The 15,686-nt window shown below is 43.7% G+C and overlaps 2 protein-coding genes and 1 long non-coding RNA gene across 6 annotated transcripts; all 3 read left to right on the forward strand.

Moving 5' to 3' along the window:
* The first annotated feature begins 436 nt into the window (after window positions 1-436).
* On the forward strand, window positions 437-9,244 carry efna1b (ephrin-A1b). Its single transcript, XM_037274610.1, has 4 exons — window positions 437-757; window positions 7,505-7,800; window positions 7,890-8,075; window positions 8,168-9,244. Exons 1-4 carry the CDS (start codon window positions 660-662, stop codon window positions 8,287-8,289), a joined length of 702 nt encoding a protein of 233 aa, XP_037130505.1. The 5' UTR covers window positions 437-659; the 3' UTR covers window positions 8,290-9,244.
* Window positions 3,067-7,235, forward strand: LOC119136342. The gene is made up of 2 exons (XR_005100714.1): window positions 3,067-6,376; window positions 6,444-7,235. It is a non-coding gene; the product is annotated as an uncharacterized LOC119136342 (long non-coding RNA).
* A 1,232-nt stretch (window positions 9,245-10,476) lies between the features above and the next one.
* On the forward strand, window positions 10,477-13,349 carry slc50a1 (solute carrier family 50 member 1). 4 transcript variants are annotated; one of them, XR_005100683.1, is made up of 7 exons: window positions 10,477-10,696; window positions 10,934-11,011; window positions 11,161-11,284; window positions 11,352-11,510; window positions 12,458-12,577; window positions 12,679-12,852; window positions 12,926-13,349. XR_005100683.1 is itself a non-coding variant. In XM_037274621.1 (7 exons), the coding sequence occupies exons 3-7, from the start codon at window positions 11,170-11,172 to the stop codon at window positions 12,775-12,777; spliced, it is 594 nt and encodes a 197-aa protein (XP_037130516.1). In that variant the 5' UTR covers window positions 10,477-10,696; window positions 10,934-11,011; window positions 11,161-11,169; the 3' UTR covers window positions 12,778-13,349. The 4 variants fall into 4 exon arrangements, 3 of the variants coding, with proteins under 3 accessions (XP_037130516.1, XP_037130515.1, XP_037130517.1); XM_037274621.1 differs by adding an exon at window positions 11,705-11,805 and having other exon boundaries at window positions 12,679-13,349; XM_037274620.1 differs by having other exon boundaries at window positions 12,679-13,349.
* Window positions 13,350-15,686: the final 2,337 nt, after the last annotated feature.

Consider the following 15,686-nt stretch of genomic DNA (forward strand, 5'->3'; position numbering starts at 1 on the left):
ATTTGTTTGAACCAAACTTTCTTTTACGTTTTATTGTCCATTTCTGGCAGGCATATGCTTCTTTTACATTGAATGTGTGATTTTATAAATGCATTTATACGTTTTGTAGGGGACTGCAATTTTTCCCGGCTGTATTTATGTTTCCATCCTATTCCACAGACACTATGATGCAGCTAGCTGTTTTTAAATCATACCCACAATCTATTTTCAACAGTAATAGGGATTCCCCAAGTGTATTTGCATTTTTTTAGGGTGGGGCAATTACATGTCTTTTTTTTGTTGACGTATTTACGTTTCCATCGTTTTTTGCCGCCTGCATGATGCACTTAACTATTTTTACAAATGACGTCTTGTTGATTTTCTTCACTACACTCTAATTCTACAACTCCTCATGGTTGTTTTTGTTTTTTTCTCTTTCTCTCTCTTGCAGCAGCAGCTGGAGGGCGCGTCTGCACTTGCTCCTGGTGGTAGGCGGGGCATGAACACCACTGCCTCTCTGTGATTGGCTGAGTAGCTGAGGGGCGGGGTTACGAGTTGACAAAACAAACGGGAGACGCGCTCCGGTAAACAGTCATTGAGTTTCGCTTTGGAGCGTCTGACCTGCTTCGACTAAACAAACTCCCGAGATTCGCGTCAGTTATACAAGCGCTTCTTCAACTATGGATTTGGCGTGCGTGCTGTTTTTGCTTCTGAGCGTCGGGGCTTGGTTCTCCAGCGCCGAGAGGCACAGCGTCTTCTGGAACACCTCCAATCCAAAGTAAGTTGCAACGTGCGTCCGTTGTAATGCTCTTTCATGTTCTTTAAAGATGTTGCAAGTCTGTTAAGTGTTCTTTTATGGAGCAAAGAACTCTCTTTTTTTTTAAATCCACATTAGTGGTATTCAGTTAATGTAGAGCGCAAGTACATCGGAGTTTTTCCCCAACAGACAGGTTCTGCACTAGTAAACTGTATATTTCAGCGCAATTGCTCGACGTAATAGCACTAAATGGATATTGCAAAAGAAGCGTCACTAAGTGCCACATCTCGTGCACAAAATGCTGATTGCACAGCTTTGCCATGGGGGTAGCTGGGGGCAGAAATGTAATTCCAGCCGACCACTCAATAGGATCGATGCGGCTTGACGTGCAGGGGTGCGATTTATTGAGCTTTCGGCGCGAGCAGTGTACGGAGAAAGAAAGATGTTTTTTTTATTTGGTTTAAATAGGATTGAGTCTAGTGTGGAAAAATAATAAATCAAAGAGCAAGACGTTACATTACATTAGCAGTGCTGGAATTGACCTTTGACATGTGCCTAAGGAGACAACATGAGTGCCTGTATAAAGAGGGAAGGCTCGTGGAAAGTCATGAGTTGTTTTGAGAAGGTTTGCCTGAGTCACACAACACCTGAAGGGGTGGAGGCTCAGGTAAGTTTCCTGGCGGCTCAAATGGACTTTGTAACATTTCCCGTAAAGGCTTTATTGACGATTTCTCTCAAATGCAATCTCAGGCCATAAATTTGCCACCACTGTGCTAAAATGGCCGTTAAATATCACAGAACAAGAAATCATGCACCAACACATCGATTGAACTCGCCCCGACTTTCATGTTGACAATCCTCTCCATCTTAATCCTCAATCTGTGATCAATCGGTCACCTGTTGGAGGGATTGGCTAAATCCGTCAGCAGCCTTTGACTGCGCCGTGACTGCGGATAAGTGATGCTAATTGATTCTCCGTCCCGATTGTACAGCGAGTGATTTGTCTTTGGGATGAGGACGCCGAGCAGATGGCAGCAGTCTGTCCATTCATGTAGGCGAGCGCGCGTGTGTGTTAAAGTGTCCACTAGTAATGATTTAGTGTGCGTGTGTGTGTTTCTCCATGACAGGTGGTGAGGCATGTTGTTCGCAGTCAGGTCGAGTCTTGTTCGTCATGTGACATGCCTCTTCTTGTTATTGCCAGAGTGGAATCGTGGCATTACCTAATAGAAACCTTTGAATGATTGGAGATTAGTTGCGGGAGCTGCCGTGATTGCGAGCACGTCACGTTCAAATAGGGAGCGGCGATCAATCCGGGCGCCGTCACGGAGACGTGTGAGTCACACTTACACACTCTCGGGTGGCGAGAGAGGGCCGGGTGGACTTCAATGTTAATATTAGCATCAGGCGGGCATTCCAGTGCTGCCTTCCGTGTCGTCAGCCGTGCGTTTATGAGAACTTTGCTGACTTTTTTTTTTTTTTTTTTGCCTCTCTAAACTCGAGACTCCTAAATCCCACCCGCGTATTCCCGTCGTTTGTGTCAGTCAGGACTCCGGGCGTGACGTCTGGCCGTGATTGCAGAGGCAGTCGGGCGGGCGGGCGGGCCTGTCTGGACACGAGTTGAGGTTGAAGACGGCCAAACTAAAACAGCCCCTCCAGCCAGCTTTCCCCACTCCTTAACCCCCCCCCCCTTCTTTTTTATAGCCGGCCTGTCTCCTCCCCGGGCCTTTTAATCCCGCCAGAAGGAGAATGCACACTAACATAGATTACAGACGGTTTGTAATCTGACCATCTGACCCATAGACACAAAAACGATCATCTCACTTGGCTTGGCTCCATGCGATTTTTTTTATCCGCTCCTGTGATGTAACGTTTTTTTTTTTTTTTTTTTTACCCGTTTCATTACATTATGTTCCCCACAATCTATGAGGTAAAAATAGCCACCGAGTAATAGTCCTTGCATAATCTCCGATATAGTTATTATACTTGGAAAGCAAGTACAGTACATCATTGTACGTTTCCCTTTCTGGGTAAACTGGAGATGCATGGAAAAGCTTCTCCTAGTTTGCTTTTTGACCTAGCCCTACAGCAGATAGCAAAAAATACATGACTAATAATAGCCACAAAGTAGCGACAAAGCACTACTTTTGTCTAAATGAAGCTCCTCAGCTCAACATAGTTCCTTGGGGCCAAAACACTATTTTGTCCAATTGTCAAAGTCTGCTTTATTGTCAATTTCTTCACATGTCAAGACACACAAAGAGATCGAAATTACGTTCCCAATGTAGCTCCTCAATAAAGTTCCTCCGCACCAATATGCGACCAGACGGTGGCAAAGCACTGCTTTTGTCTAAAGGAAACTCCTCAACTCACTTGAGCAGTGTTCCTTGGTCCCCACGTAATAGTGAATGCCAAACAGTAAACAAGTTCACTCCGTAATAGATACCTTGGAGTCCAGTACATTAGTGTAGTATGTTGCTAATGACAGTAATGGAGTCATATGTCACCGTCTTTTTCGGAGAGTATACATTAAGAAAAATCAATAACAAGGCGAAGTTCTTGTTGGCCCATCAATCACTTGCAGCTCTGTGATTGTCCTCTCCTCCTTTCTGCTCTTCCTCTCACTTCCTTATCTGTGCTCCAGACTTCCTTCTTCCTCCTCCTATTCACCCCCCCCAACTTTTTTTTTTTTTTTTTTTCCACAGACCCCTCTCTGTTTTGGCCCTGGTATTTTTCCACTGGAGGTGGACAGGGCACCTCTCGACTCGACATTGTAGTATGTGTGGGCAGGCATGCGTCATATGTGTGTACTCTGCTCATTCACTGCATTTCACACATAGTTTTGCAAATCCAGCCTGTGGCCCACCATCGCCCCCTGAAGGACACTTTTAGCCACGCTGAGTGGTTTCCTCTAGTTTAATTAAATCAGGGATTTTTAATGCAAACATCTTGCTGAATTTATGCCCCATTTAGCCTTTTGCTATTTATGCCTGACAGAATGTGAGAAGGGGAGGAAAAAAGTGGGTGGGTGAAAGGATTTAGGGGGCAGAGGGGAGGAGTAGAGGTCTGGGCAGAGGGTGAAACCGCGTGGTGAAAAATTAGCCTGGACCAAGAGCGCTGGTTTATTAAGTCAGCATTAAGAGACGGAACAACCCCGAGGTGAAGACGTGAGGGGGTTGGGCTCATTTGTGAGAATAAAGCGAGGCTAGGCCAAGGGAGGAGAGAGTGGACACTGATGGATAGATGGAAGGGGGGGGGGGAGATGTTTGAATGAATGATTTGTTTATTCTGCAAATGTCAAAATGTACATAAAAGCACTGGGAAGAGCAGATAGTGAAGAGAATGAGGCGAAAGAATTGTACAAAAACAAGTCCGGGATGCTAGGATGACAATTTGACGACATTTGCTTGATAGCAAATCAACAATACATTTATATGATTCGTAGTCAATAAATAATATAAAATAAATATAAAAAAGTTACATTGCTGCGAATCACTGTCTTCAAGGACAGCTTTTTTTTTTTTATTATTTTGGCAGCAAAACTAGTCGAGCAAACTCTGCCGGGCCTCTCCATGTTGTCGCAATCGCTAAATTAACGCCACTTGAGTGACAGAACGAGTAATTATCCGTTAATCAGCGACAGTGTTATTAAAGTCAATAGGCTGTAAGCGAGTCATCCAGCAGTGGAAGAACCACTGACAGCTCCTAAGGAGGTGGAAATCTGACACACCCGACTGAATTAATAGGGTATTAAATGAGCACATCCGAGTACGGGTCCTTAGCGCTAAACTAGCCAAACCGCAACCCCCCCCCCAAAATGGCGGTGGCGGGAGTGCATCGAAGGTTCATCTGTTTAGTGTTTCGGTGTTGCTGACCGCGTTTTTTTTTTTTTGCGCGTGCGAAACAGATACGTGTACTGCTGCTGCTGACTCGGGGGGGCCCCGTCGGTGTGTGCGCGCGAGAAGCATAGCAACCGTGAACTCTGACCTTCTGACCCACGCGTTCCCCAGTGAAAGGGAATGTCAGTTGTTTGACCAGCCAGTCAAGTGCTCCGGGGACAAATGGAAGCACTGTAGTACGGTCAGGGTGAAACGGAGAAAGGGCGAGCGATGGGCGGAGGGAGGGGAAGTGGAAAAATGTGGCGGCAGAATGTGACAACGGTGAAACAAGCTGCTCCCTCGCTCTCCAAATGTTACATTGGCGTGCAAACATTGCCTGGTGATGCAAAAAGCTCATTAGTGCGAATTGACCTACCTCTGCCGCAAACAGTCGACCTTAATAAACAGATGTGTTCAGGAGCCCGCGGCATGAGTTGCCCTCAATTGTCATGCTGGCACCAGGCGCTAACGCTTTATTTCAACGCATCGCTCCAACTTGGCGCAATGCTGCTGACCCAGGAGGAAAGACACAATGTCCAAAGTTGGTCCAGCAGAAGCGTAGCAGCTACATTTGCCAACGTAGCATAGCCATGTTAGCTCGTTTAACATATCGCTCTTTAAAACATATTGTAATCGCCGCAAATTGCTGAAAGAATAGGCTCATTCACCGGTTCGCTTTCACTCACTTTATTGAAAAGCAGTAAGAAAACAAACAAACACCTAAAAAAACGCTTTTATTCACAAGGACACAACTCACTGGCTAACAGGCTAGCTAGTAAACTATCAGCTAACGCTACATGTTATGCCCAAGGCTTGGTCCCGCCTCTTAAATTCCAAGCCCAATTGAACAAAAACATGATCCGAACCTCACATGTATATTATTGCGATTAATAATATAAAATCAATATACCAAAGTAGTTTTTAACTACAACCTTTCTGAAGTCTGCTCCTCTCTCTCTCTCTCTGTCTCTCTCTCTTAATGAGACTAATGTGAGCCTTCAGAGCACCTTCCCATGAGAATCGCACGCAGGAAAACCTGGGCTAATTGGGTTTTGCAACAACACGAGCCCACACACACATAAACGCACACCTGACACACACACACACACACACACACACACACACAAAATGCAGCTTCAGTATCACGTTAACGCGACTCTCACCCCCGTGAGAAGTGTCAGCCTGTGGCAAGCGAGAGACGAGAGAGCTTTGATGGGCCAGATGTAAAAGGGCGGGAAACCCGCCGCGGCCCTCGGGAACATTTCATCCGATATTTTAAAAAACAAATGAAAACCGCCGAATCCGCAAATGCTCACAATACATCATCATAAACATTTTCTGATTGTTGCGTCATTCGGATACGTTTCAAAACAACTGCCAAATAGTTTAATTGTGAGAAAAGCACGCTCATAAATTGAACACATCCGCCGCAATCATGGTAAAGCGAACGCTCCACGGGGGGGGGGCCAAGGTGCCGAGGTTGGAGGGGCCCCCGGAGCCTTGAGGCCTGCACGCTATGGGGAGGGGAAGGCTATAATTACACCCGATTCGTTTCTCCGCCCCTCCTTTTCTAGTCAACTCATCGGCCCCAGACCGCTTAACAGCTTTTAATTAGCTCGGCTATTGGAGGCGCCGAATAAAAGACGACTTTTCCCCCCCCCCCCCCCCCCCTTAATGATAAATGGTGTTAATGGAATTGGCAACACTATCCATTTGCTCCGCTTTAGCCAAGCTAGAAAACAAAACTTTAGTTAGTTGAAAAAAAGTTCTAGTACGAAGAAAAGGGCAACACAGGTTTGCGTGATTGCTCGTATAAACTTGAAACAACAAAGATAAATATAATAGAAAGAAACAACAAAGCAGCATTTCATTCTTGTCTATATTTTGAATGTTTGAGGAAAGGGGGGGGGGCGAGCAAGCAACCTAACAAGTTTAGAATTGCGCTCGGCTAACAAAGCATGTTTTGACTGGCGGGTTACGGCTAACGCACACGTATGCACACATGCCGAGGCAGGAAGGAGGGGTTAAAGGCCCGTGATTGGAGCCACTGTGTCTGCTTAGGCCAGGGGGTCCGAGAAGGAGCCACAACAACAGGAGGCGGTTTGGAGAAGAGGGGGTAAAGAGGCACCACGTCCTGCGCTTTGATGCTAACAGACGCGCAAACGCCACACGGGAGCCACTGTCGCTTTGGTTCACAAGCATGTTTCAATTCAAATTAAAATCACACCTTGACTTTAGTTTTTAGTTTTAGATTTTTTTTTGCATGGCTTAACATTAACAGTGAAATAATTGACTGCCAACCAAGTTGATATCTTGCTAACCGTCAATGGCACTGAATGAGTTAAAGCCCAAACTATATATATTGTTTTAAATTTTTAATTGGAATAATTTCATTAGCTTTGATTAACTACAGTAACCTCTGTTGAGGCGCAACCTTTGCGACGTCAAAGTGGAGACGGCGGCGAGGCTTGAAAAGAGCCGTAAAACCCGAAAGGAAGGATGAAGATGAAAAGAGAGCAGGAGGGCGTCAGTTTGACTCGACCCCGCCCCCTTTGTCTCCGTCTTTGAAGGAGCAAAGTAGAGAAAACAGTTTTAAAGAAAAAAAAGAGTGTGTGTGTTTTTTTAAAAAAACAAAGTGTAGGTGTGTGAGCGGAACGGCGCCAAGGCCAAAACAAGTCCGACCTGACTTTGAAATTGTCACACTAATTTGCGCTTTCTATAACAAAGCTGAACTTGCACAAACACACGTGCAGCAGATGCTAAGCAGGTGCGCGTTGGGATTGCGACACGCGTGTTTAAACCTCGTGATTAGTGTCAACGCGCTTGCTTGCAATCAAAACATTGGTGAGGCCCCCCGTCATTAAACGCGCCCCTCTCACTTCTCCCTCCTCAGCTTCCTGTGGGACGACTACACGGTGGAAGTCCGCATCAACGACTACCTGGACATCATCTGCCCGCACTACAGCCACGGCGAGGTTCCGCCGCATTTAGCCGAGCGCTACGTGCTCTACATGGTGGACAAGGACGACTACGACGTGTGCAAACCGCGCTCGTTCGACCAGCTCCGCTGGGAGTGCTCGCGACCCTTCGCCCCCCACGCCGCCGAGAAGTTCTCCGAGAAGTTCCAACGCTTCACCCCCTTCACCCTGGGCAAGGAGTTCAGTCAAGGAGAGAGCTATTATTACATCTGTAAGTATTTGGACCTGAAGTGTTGCTCAGTTTCCAAAAATGTGCAATTTGGGAGGTTGAAAAAATAATCGCGTGCGCTCCCCCATCAGCCAAGCCGATCCATCATCACGGCCAGGATTGCCTGAGGCTCAAAGTGGACGTGGCCGGAAAGAAAGGCGCGGGAAAGACTCAGACGGGGAAGTCCAAGGCGGAGACGGAGAAGATCTCGGACCCGTCGAAAGCCAAGTTTGTCTCTTCCGGCGGAATTCACAACCTGTCCAATCGTCTCCCAGCAGGTGAGGCATCCATCAGAAGATAGTCGCTTCTTTATTTATTTATTTATTTATTTTCCCCACACACTCACTTCTTGTTTCTCTCGTGTTCCCAGACGACCCAACGGCCATGGAGCCCAACGTCCAGAGGAGCGTTGGAAATTCAGGAACGCGGACCGTCTCCTTCTCGTTCTCCTTGACGCTCCTTCCCGTTTTGTTAGCGGCGATGCTACACTGAGAAGAAAAAAAAAAACATTGCAAAGCAGCCCAGTGCTGGTCACCGGGGTCATGGACACTTTTTTTTTTTATAACGAATACAGAGCTTTTATACAAAGACAAAGCTGTGAGTGTGTGTTGTGAATGTGGAGTGTAGATCACTCCGAAGAAAATGACCTCCATTTTGTTTTTTGTTTTTGTACTATGATGAGCATGAAGCAGCATTTTCCGTTCTGAGCAATTTGTTATTGATGTTTTCATACCACTCTGTAGGTACACGTCCAGTTCCTGCGTCAGCCGCTAAGTGCCGACCGACGCTGGTTATTTCGGATGTTTTGTTTTTGTGCCGTTATTGTGTAGCACTCATCTTCGCAAGCCTCAAGTCAGCATACCACTTTTCACATGTTATTCATTCAGGGACGACATCAAACACATTCAGTTCAATACTCTGACCCTTTGTTTTTATTAGATGTTTTAAATTGTCATTTCATTCCTCATTCTCCAATTTGTACCGCCCTGAAAGTAACTTCAAATACCGCCGTGATGAGCAACATTAAAATAACAGTAGTGTAGTAGGTCTAAGTGTTCTTGAAAAAAATAAATCTTGCAAGTCCTTGTAACATGCACAATTTGAACTGTGAAGAAAAATGTGGGAATTTTGAGAAGAAAAAAAACTGTTCTTGGGCAGGACCACTCTACTGGAACATCCAAAATGAACGAGAACATTTTAAAAATGGTCAAATAAGTACAATGTTGTTTAGTCAGTCTTGTCTTGGTACATGCTTGCAGATGCCCGATACTTGCCCCCCCACCCTCCTGACTTGTCAAGCCTCAAACTGAAGGGACTTTTTGAAAACATACACTGTACAGTCATTTTCTACGTGTTTATATGTACATTTGTACATAGAAAAAACTATTAAGATATTGTTTAAAGATGTGAAAACTTAATGGAATAAACAAAAGTGTTGGAATAAAAATCCTGTCTTGTTTTTTTTTTTTTTTCCCCCCCATTTCGTTTTGGCAAATGGCAACGCTATCCCCCGACGATACGTTCCAAGCCCACCCACGGGTCTTTCCCAACTTCTCCCGGCCTCGGGCTTTTCCACGACTTTCATCCCGTGTGTCGGCAGTTTGCTCTGGCTCCCGTTTCACAGACTGCAAACCAAACACGGATGGTGGGGGTGGCCGCTAACAAGCGGGTGCGAAGGTGTCACTCTCGCCTCCTCACTTGCACCCTTTTTTTCAGGGCCTTTTTTCGCCTCTTTTACTGCATCCTCTCTGCAGGTGAAAACGCAAGACGTGCCCACACGTCGGAATGAAAGACAAGCCGTCGAAAACCTCAGAAATGGCTGAAAACTGTCAAAAATCGCTATCCTCTGTAAAACCCAGCAATGTATACTGTCCATACCAAAGCAGAACATAAGGAGCTTTTATTTACTTTTCCACCATCACGTCATGCCTGCTTGGTACATACTCGCCAAAAATGAGCTCAAACACCGAGAACGCCATATGCGTTAAAGCAATGATGATGTCATCGAGCACATGCCAGTCTCACATAATGTCAATCATTCATCCATTTTCTATTCTACGTTAGAGTCATGGGTGAACTGGAGGCTATCAGAGAAAAATTTCTTTGTGTTAGGACAAAATGAAAAAGAAATGGGGAAGTCTGTGATACAGTCAAATAGAACAATAACACAAAGACACCACCAAGGGGGCAAATAAAAGTAAAATGTCAAATGAAATGTCAAAAATGAAGCAAAGACAGGAAGGGAGAAGAAATGACATGTGAAGAAGGGCTGTTGCTAAAGGTCAAACTTCAGACTTGTTGTCAGGGCGACTGGACTTGGCTGCTCTATCATAAATCTGATAATGTCAATTGATACCTAGAATTCGTTTGTAGAAGGAGCATTAAAAAAAAAAAAAAAAAAAAAAAGCTCTATCTCTTGTATTGGATTTTATGAAGTGCACCCAATGGTAAACATGTAAGGAAATATTCCAAAGTCCAGATTTGGTCAAATATTGTTTATTTCTAATACAAAGGTTATTTTAGTTATATATTTCGAAATTTGATCAGTTATAGAAAACGAATGAAATATGGTTCATTTATTCAATCAGCGAAAACTTATCATCATGGTGACGTCAGGTGTATCTGTTTTAGCGCACCATTGGACGACCACGCACCACGTGATTTGGTAAACAACCAATCGAAGCGCGACTGATTGCAAACACGGAAATCCAGCCGGAAAAGAAGTCCGCCCGCCGTGGGGTGTAGTAATTTTGCTTTTCACGACTCTTTTATATTCGAAAAGCAAATATTATACTCTAAATAACATATTTATCGTTTTTAAAATCCTTTTTATGGAGTTGCTGCATCTTTTATCATGGGCGTGCATCGTGTTTACACTTTGGATGTTCTCGACTGGGCTGTAAGTAGACGTCTGTTTTTGCGGCGTGGCAAACTTTCAGCTCTTTTCTATTCAAGTAATCATTTTGCGCAAATGTTTTGAACATTGCGTTTGCCAGGTGAAATGTCTTTTATTATGCGCGTTGTCAACTTGTTGCACTGTAGCTGTCAGTTGCAGTGATGAATATTGACGAGATTAACCTTTGCATAATTGCCTTCTTAATTGACGTTGTCTTGATCTTTGTATTTGTGTGTGCAGGGTCGACCTCAAGAAAATGCAAAACTCCAAGAGCACCGACAACATCCAATTTCTGCCTTTTCTCACCACATGTGCCAGGTATGTATTATTTGAGGCAAAGCAAATGAAAAAAAAAATCAAAGTCATAAAAGAAAGCTTTTAAGGCAGACTGACATATATGACTGTCATGAATTGTTTGTCCTGTCGCCTTGCCCTGTTCATCCTTTCCATTGTTTTGGTTTCCACAGTAACCTCGGATGGTTCTACTATGGGATGCTGAAGATCGACCAAACACTTATTGTCGTCAATCTTATCGGCGCTTTTCTGCAGTCCATCTACATCCTTGTATACTTCAAGTACACAAAACAAAAGGTTAGCATAGCATCATGTTTGCGTGTTTGTACGTGAAGCTTGAGGCCAGTTTTTTGTTTTGTTTTAGAAAATGGTCCTGTTCCAAGTACTTGTCATTTCAACGGTGGTGACCAGCGCCGGGTTGTACTTTTCATACCTCCCTCCGGGCGACCTGGTGCTAAACCAGCTCGGCCTCGTCTGCAGCATGGCCACTGTGGGCGTGTACCTGTCCCCCCTCGCAGACCTGGTAAGAAACTTGTACTTGGGTCATTTATTAAAACATACTGTTCCGTAGCGCCTGATCCGACACTCCTGCACACCTGCGTGTTTATGTTTGTGTCGAAGCGAAGAGTCAGTCGTCATGGGGCCCATCACATGTCTTCTTTCCTGTCGTGTTTGTCTCTGATCCTGTTTGTCTCCTTCCCTCCATCTGCCGCACAGTCAGAAACGAGCCCGTGGCTTTCCTCCCATTCTTCTCCTCCTCATCTGCATCTTCCTGTTATTCCTTCACCGTTTGGCCCCCATCCCCTTGGAGACGCCAGGTTGACTTCTTACCCTCATAGTGTGTTGGCATTTGGCAGCCGCTAATTAGTTCGAAATCCTCGCTTGAGTGGTTAGCTGCTCAAACTGTTGCCATTATTAAACCTTTATTAAAGGTACAGAACAAGTAACATTTCATTATTTACAACTAAGGTTTAATAACCTCAGGTAATATTTATATAATTAAAAAAAACCATTTTTTTTCATCAAATGTGTCATATGAATATTTTTATCCCAAATCAGATTAGATTTTTGTAGATTACAACAGTTGTTCCCATATTACTTTTCTGAAACCTAAATTTTTGGGGGGGGGTAAGAATATGATAATAATAATAATAATAATAATAATTTTTCTGCAAAAAAATATCTAACATTTATTCTCCAAAGATTTTTTTATTTTTTTTTTAAACCAGGAACATAAATTTAAATAGTGAATGCCGTAATTATTAATTGGCCTACAGTATTTTTGTTTTTCTAACTTTTTGGGCTGAATTGACTTCTCGTCTACTTACTCCGAAGTCCTGCTTGGAACCTGCTCGCCTCCCACAACCTGTTCCTACTTGCTTGACTTGTTTACAACCTTCTTGTGGGCCTCGTCTTTGTTGAAACCATTCCTCGTGTTGAAATAAGCACGTCTGATTGCGTCTCATTCAGATAGCCATCGTGCAGAGCGGCAACGTACAGCGCTTGTCCTTCCCCCTGACCGTGGCCACGTTCTTCACTTCCACTTCCTGGTTCTTATACGGCCAGCAGCTGGATGACTACTACGTCATGGTACCACACACAATTACGAACCTTCATTTATTATGCTAATCAACAGCAAATCAAAATTTTCCAATATTTGCAAATATGATTCTCCTGCGTGTGCATTTTAGGTCCCTAACCTTCCTGGAATTCTCACTAGCATCATCAGATTTTATTTGTTTTGGAGATTTGACCACGTCAGCCCCCCCTATAAGTCCATGCGGGTATGATGATATCCAGCAATGGACATGTTACACAATGAGAAAGTGCCACTGTGGGCGATGACGTCTATGATCCACAAAGTTGTAAGTAAAAGTATTTATATTCCAAAGGTGTATTGCAATACTTAAGAAATTTAATTCAGGTCTTTTGTTAAAGGTGTCCCCTTTAAGTGCCTTGCGTTGGCTACTAGTGGGTATCCTGGACAGACTGAAGAAAAAAAAAAAAAGTTAAATAGTAAAACTGCAAAGTTTTCAAATGGTCCCATTTGGCGAAAATCTATTCAAGTGGATTGATTTGTTTACTGCGATCCAAAGACTGCGTTGTTTGTAGGCTGCTATTTTGAAGAGGGCGAACACGTGTCGAGCGTTTCCTCTTTGCTTCTGCCGGGAAAACAATTTTTTTTTAATTCTATTTCCTCTTGTGCCTTTCCTTGTTACCAGAACATATCAGTGGCAGTAAGTTATGTATCGTGTTTCTATGACGACTGTTTACATCGGCTATTTTTGAAAGCTTTTTTTAAAAGTGTAAAATGGACCTAAGTATGAATGATGACTTTTTGTCAATAAATAATGACAAAGTGCCCAAGTGTTTTTTTTTTGCTTTTTTTTTTTTTTCAATCTAACCAACTTTATGCTCATCAAGAATTACATTATGGGTCACTTTGAGCAGCCACTTAAATTTAAAATATGCATTTTGGGGATGTTATTGGTATTCCAATGGGATCAACAGCGCCCCCTAGAGCCTATCCCCTTGATTGTAAAAGGAATTTGTCTGTGTGTATAATACAAAGCTTGCTTGATAGTGCGGTGGCGCGAATGAGCTTGTGTGTGAGTGTGTTGATCCAGAGAGGCCAGTGGTGGGAAAGGCCACACCAGAGGTTCTCATCCCATGTGTGTGTGTGTTACATGAATCCTTTTCCTGAGCTCAAACAGCCCTGATACAACACACACAGACACAACACGGCATTGTGCTGCTGAAGTGAGTGAAGGTGGGAAACAAATGTGGCATATTGAACGGAAGACGGGCCATGAATCAAAGGCGGACATTTAAATGCTCGCTTTTGTTTGACATTTAAATAGTGAACGTCAACAAACAAGCACTTTTTGACGGGACCTTAGATTAATTAGAGTGCTACAATTATGATGTTTTTCTGGATCAATATTCTTCATTTAACCACTAAAGCAAATGTGTATTTTTTTTTTTAAATGATAACTAGGTTTGCTATTGGAAAAAAGTAACATGCTATATTTAAATTCCTGACCGTTAATACCCATAAATAGTCTGCTAATAAAAATACATAAATCCAAATCCAGTAATTATTTCTGTTTTTACACTTTTGTAGCAGTTTTGACTATCTAAATTTCTGCAAAGTTCTTTCAAGTGACAAATCATTAAACAGTGTAGATCCACGTGCACACGATAGCTTAACTTTATAACGTGTGAATAAATCGGGGTGTGTGGGGGGGATATAGGGTGAGCGAAAGCACATTCCTTATGTGCAAAACAGCAGCTGGGACAGGTGTGCATTTACTGGGAAGGCCTGCGTGGGTGCACCGTGTGCTGAGTAGTGTCCGCTAACTGTGTGTGTGTCATCACTTTGTGCAAGCTGCACAAGGTGCTTCTTGCATAGGGGGGCCCCAAAATGCCAGTCAGCTCATGTGTGTGTGGAGTCTACAAGGAGGCAGGAAACAGAGCCATCCTGTTTGCAAGTTGAACTCATTGTTCAGCTGATTGTACTCACCCCCTCCCCTCCCTCATCGTCACTCTTACTCCACTACTGCACACGCAACAAACGAACCCGCTGTCGTGTTTACTCTACTGCAAGCGTTGTAAACGTTCAAGATAATTGTCCCTTTAAAGGCAGAGGCAGGAAATCGACGAAGCAACACATGTACACTTGTTGCGTGGAATTCCAACACACAAATACAGTGAGCGATATAAATCTTCAGCTGTGTGCAGTCGTCACTTAAAGACCTTTGCTCCACATACATTAACAGGCAGAAGCTTCTCTGTGTGTGTGTGTATGTGTCCTCGGGGCGATGCACAACGCGCCAGATTGTTTTACCACCTTCCTCCTCGTCTTGCTGGTATTTTGGCGGCCTTTGCGAGCGGAGGCAGGCGACGGCGAGGTGACAGGCGGACAGGCGCTCATTAAGCTGTCAGGGCAGAATGACGGCCCGCCTCTTGACTGCCTGCATGCACACTTCTTCATTTCATACAAATCATCTGACACGCTCATCTCGCTTAACACTGACGTCTCAATAAACTCACTTGGATTTACTCACTTGGTTTTTTCCCGTGATGTAATAAGCATTTTTTTTCCCCCCTCACTGTAAATTGCAGCAAGTTTCGGCCTTAATGGAGGGTTAATGTTTTTTACGGCAAATTATGAGACACGCTCACAACTACTGCCTGCCTCAGCACGCTTCAAGTTTGTGGTGCAAGAGAAAGACGGAGACATATACAGGCACTATATGTTGAGAAAATGCCCCGAGGTAAAACCAGTTTGAGTACAGCATGTTTCTATGCTTGCAAGAAAGCACGTCATGTTGTTCCTGCAAATAATTCTTGATTTATTTTTTTATCAGCGTACAACTATAACAAATGGCTCAATAAGACAACTCCCAGTCGATTGTGTTCGTGAGAAGATTGACTGTCTTTTTTTTTTAATATATGATTCCACAGTGTGCTCAATCATTTATGGTGCAATTTTACTAAGAAATTGATGGAGGCAATTCTCAATTTATATAGTCGTGAGAAAGAGTTGTTGAGCTGTAAAAGCATGTTTTGTTTATTGTGGGTGTAACCAAGTTAAAAATATTAAAAAATCTTCAGGTGAATATAAATTCAAAACGTGCATGATTTTTAAGAAAAAAAATGTAATAATGTAATAATGACGTTTTTCGATGTAAGGTGA

The sequence above is a fragment of the Syngnathus acus genome, chromosome 16, assembly GCF_901709675.1.
Source record: "Syngnathus acus chromosome 16, fSynAcu1.2, whole genome shotgun sequence".
Lineage (NCBI taxonomy): Eukaryota > Metazoa > Chordata > Actinopteri > Syngnathiformes > Syngnathidae > Syngnathus > Syngnathus acus.

Excerpts from the sequence above, each read along its gene's own strand:
- efna1b (XM_037274610.1), top strand. The coding sequence starts at position 660 with ATGGATTTGGCGTGCGTGCTGTTTTTGCTTCTGAGCGTCGGGGCTTGG. Across the intron at positions 7,801-7,889 it reads AGAGAGCTATTATTACATCT|CCAAGCCGATCCATCATCAC; the intron begins GTAAGTATTTGG and ends CTCCCCCATCAG. Across the intron at positions 8,076-8,167 it reads GTCCAATCGTCTCCCAGCAG|ACGACCCAACGGCCATGGAG; the intron begins GTGAGGCATCCA and ends TCGTGTTCCCAG.
- slc50a1 (XM_037274620.1), top strand. The coding sequence starts at position 10,629 with ATGGAGTTGCTGCATCTTTTATCATGGGCGTGCATCGTGTTTACACTT. Across the intron at positions 11,012-11,160 it reads TTTCTCACCACATGTGCCAG|TAACCTCGGATGGTTCTACT; the intron begins GTATGTATTATT and ends TGGTTTCCACAG. Across the intron at positions 12,578-12,678 it reads TGGATGACTACTACGTCATG|GTCCCTAACCTTCCTGGAAT; the intron begins GTACCACACACA and ends TGTGCATTTTAG.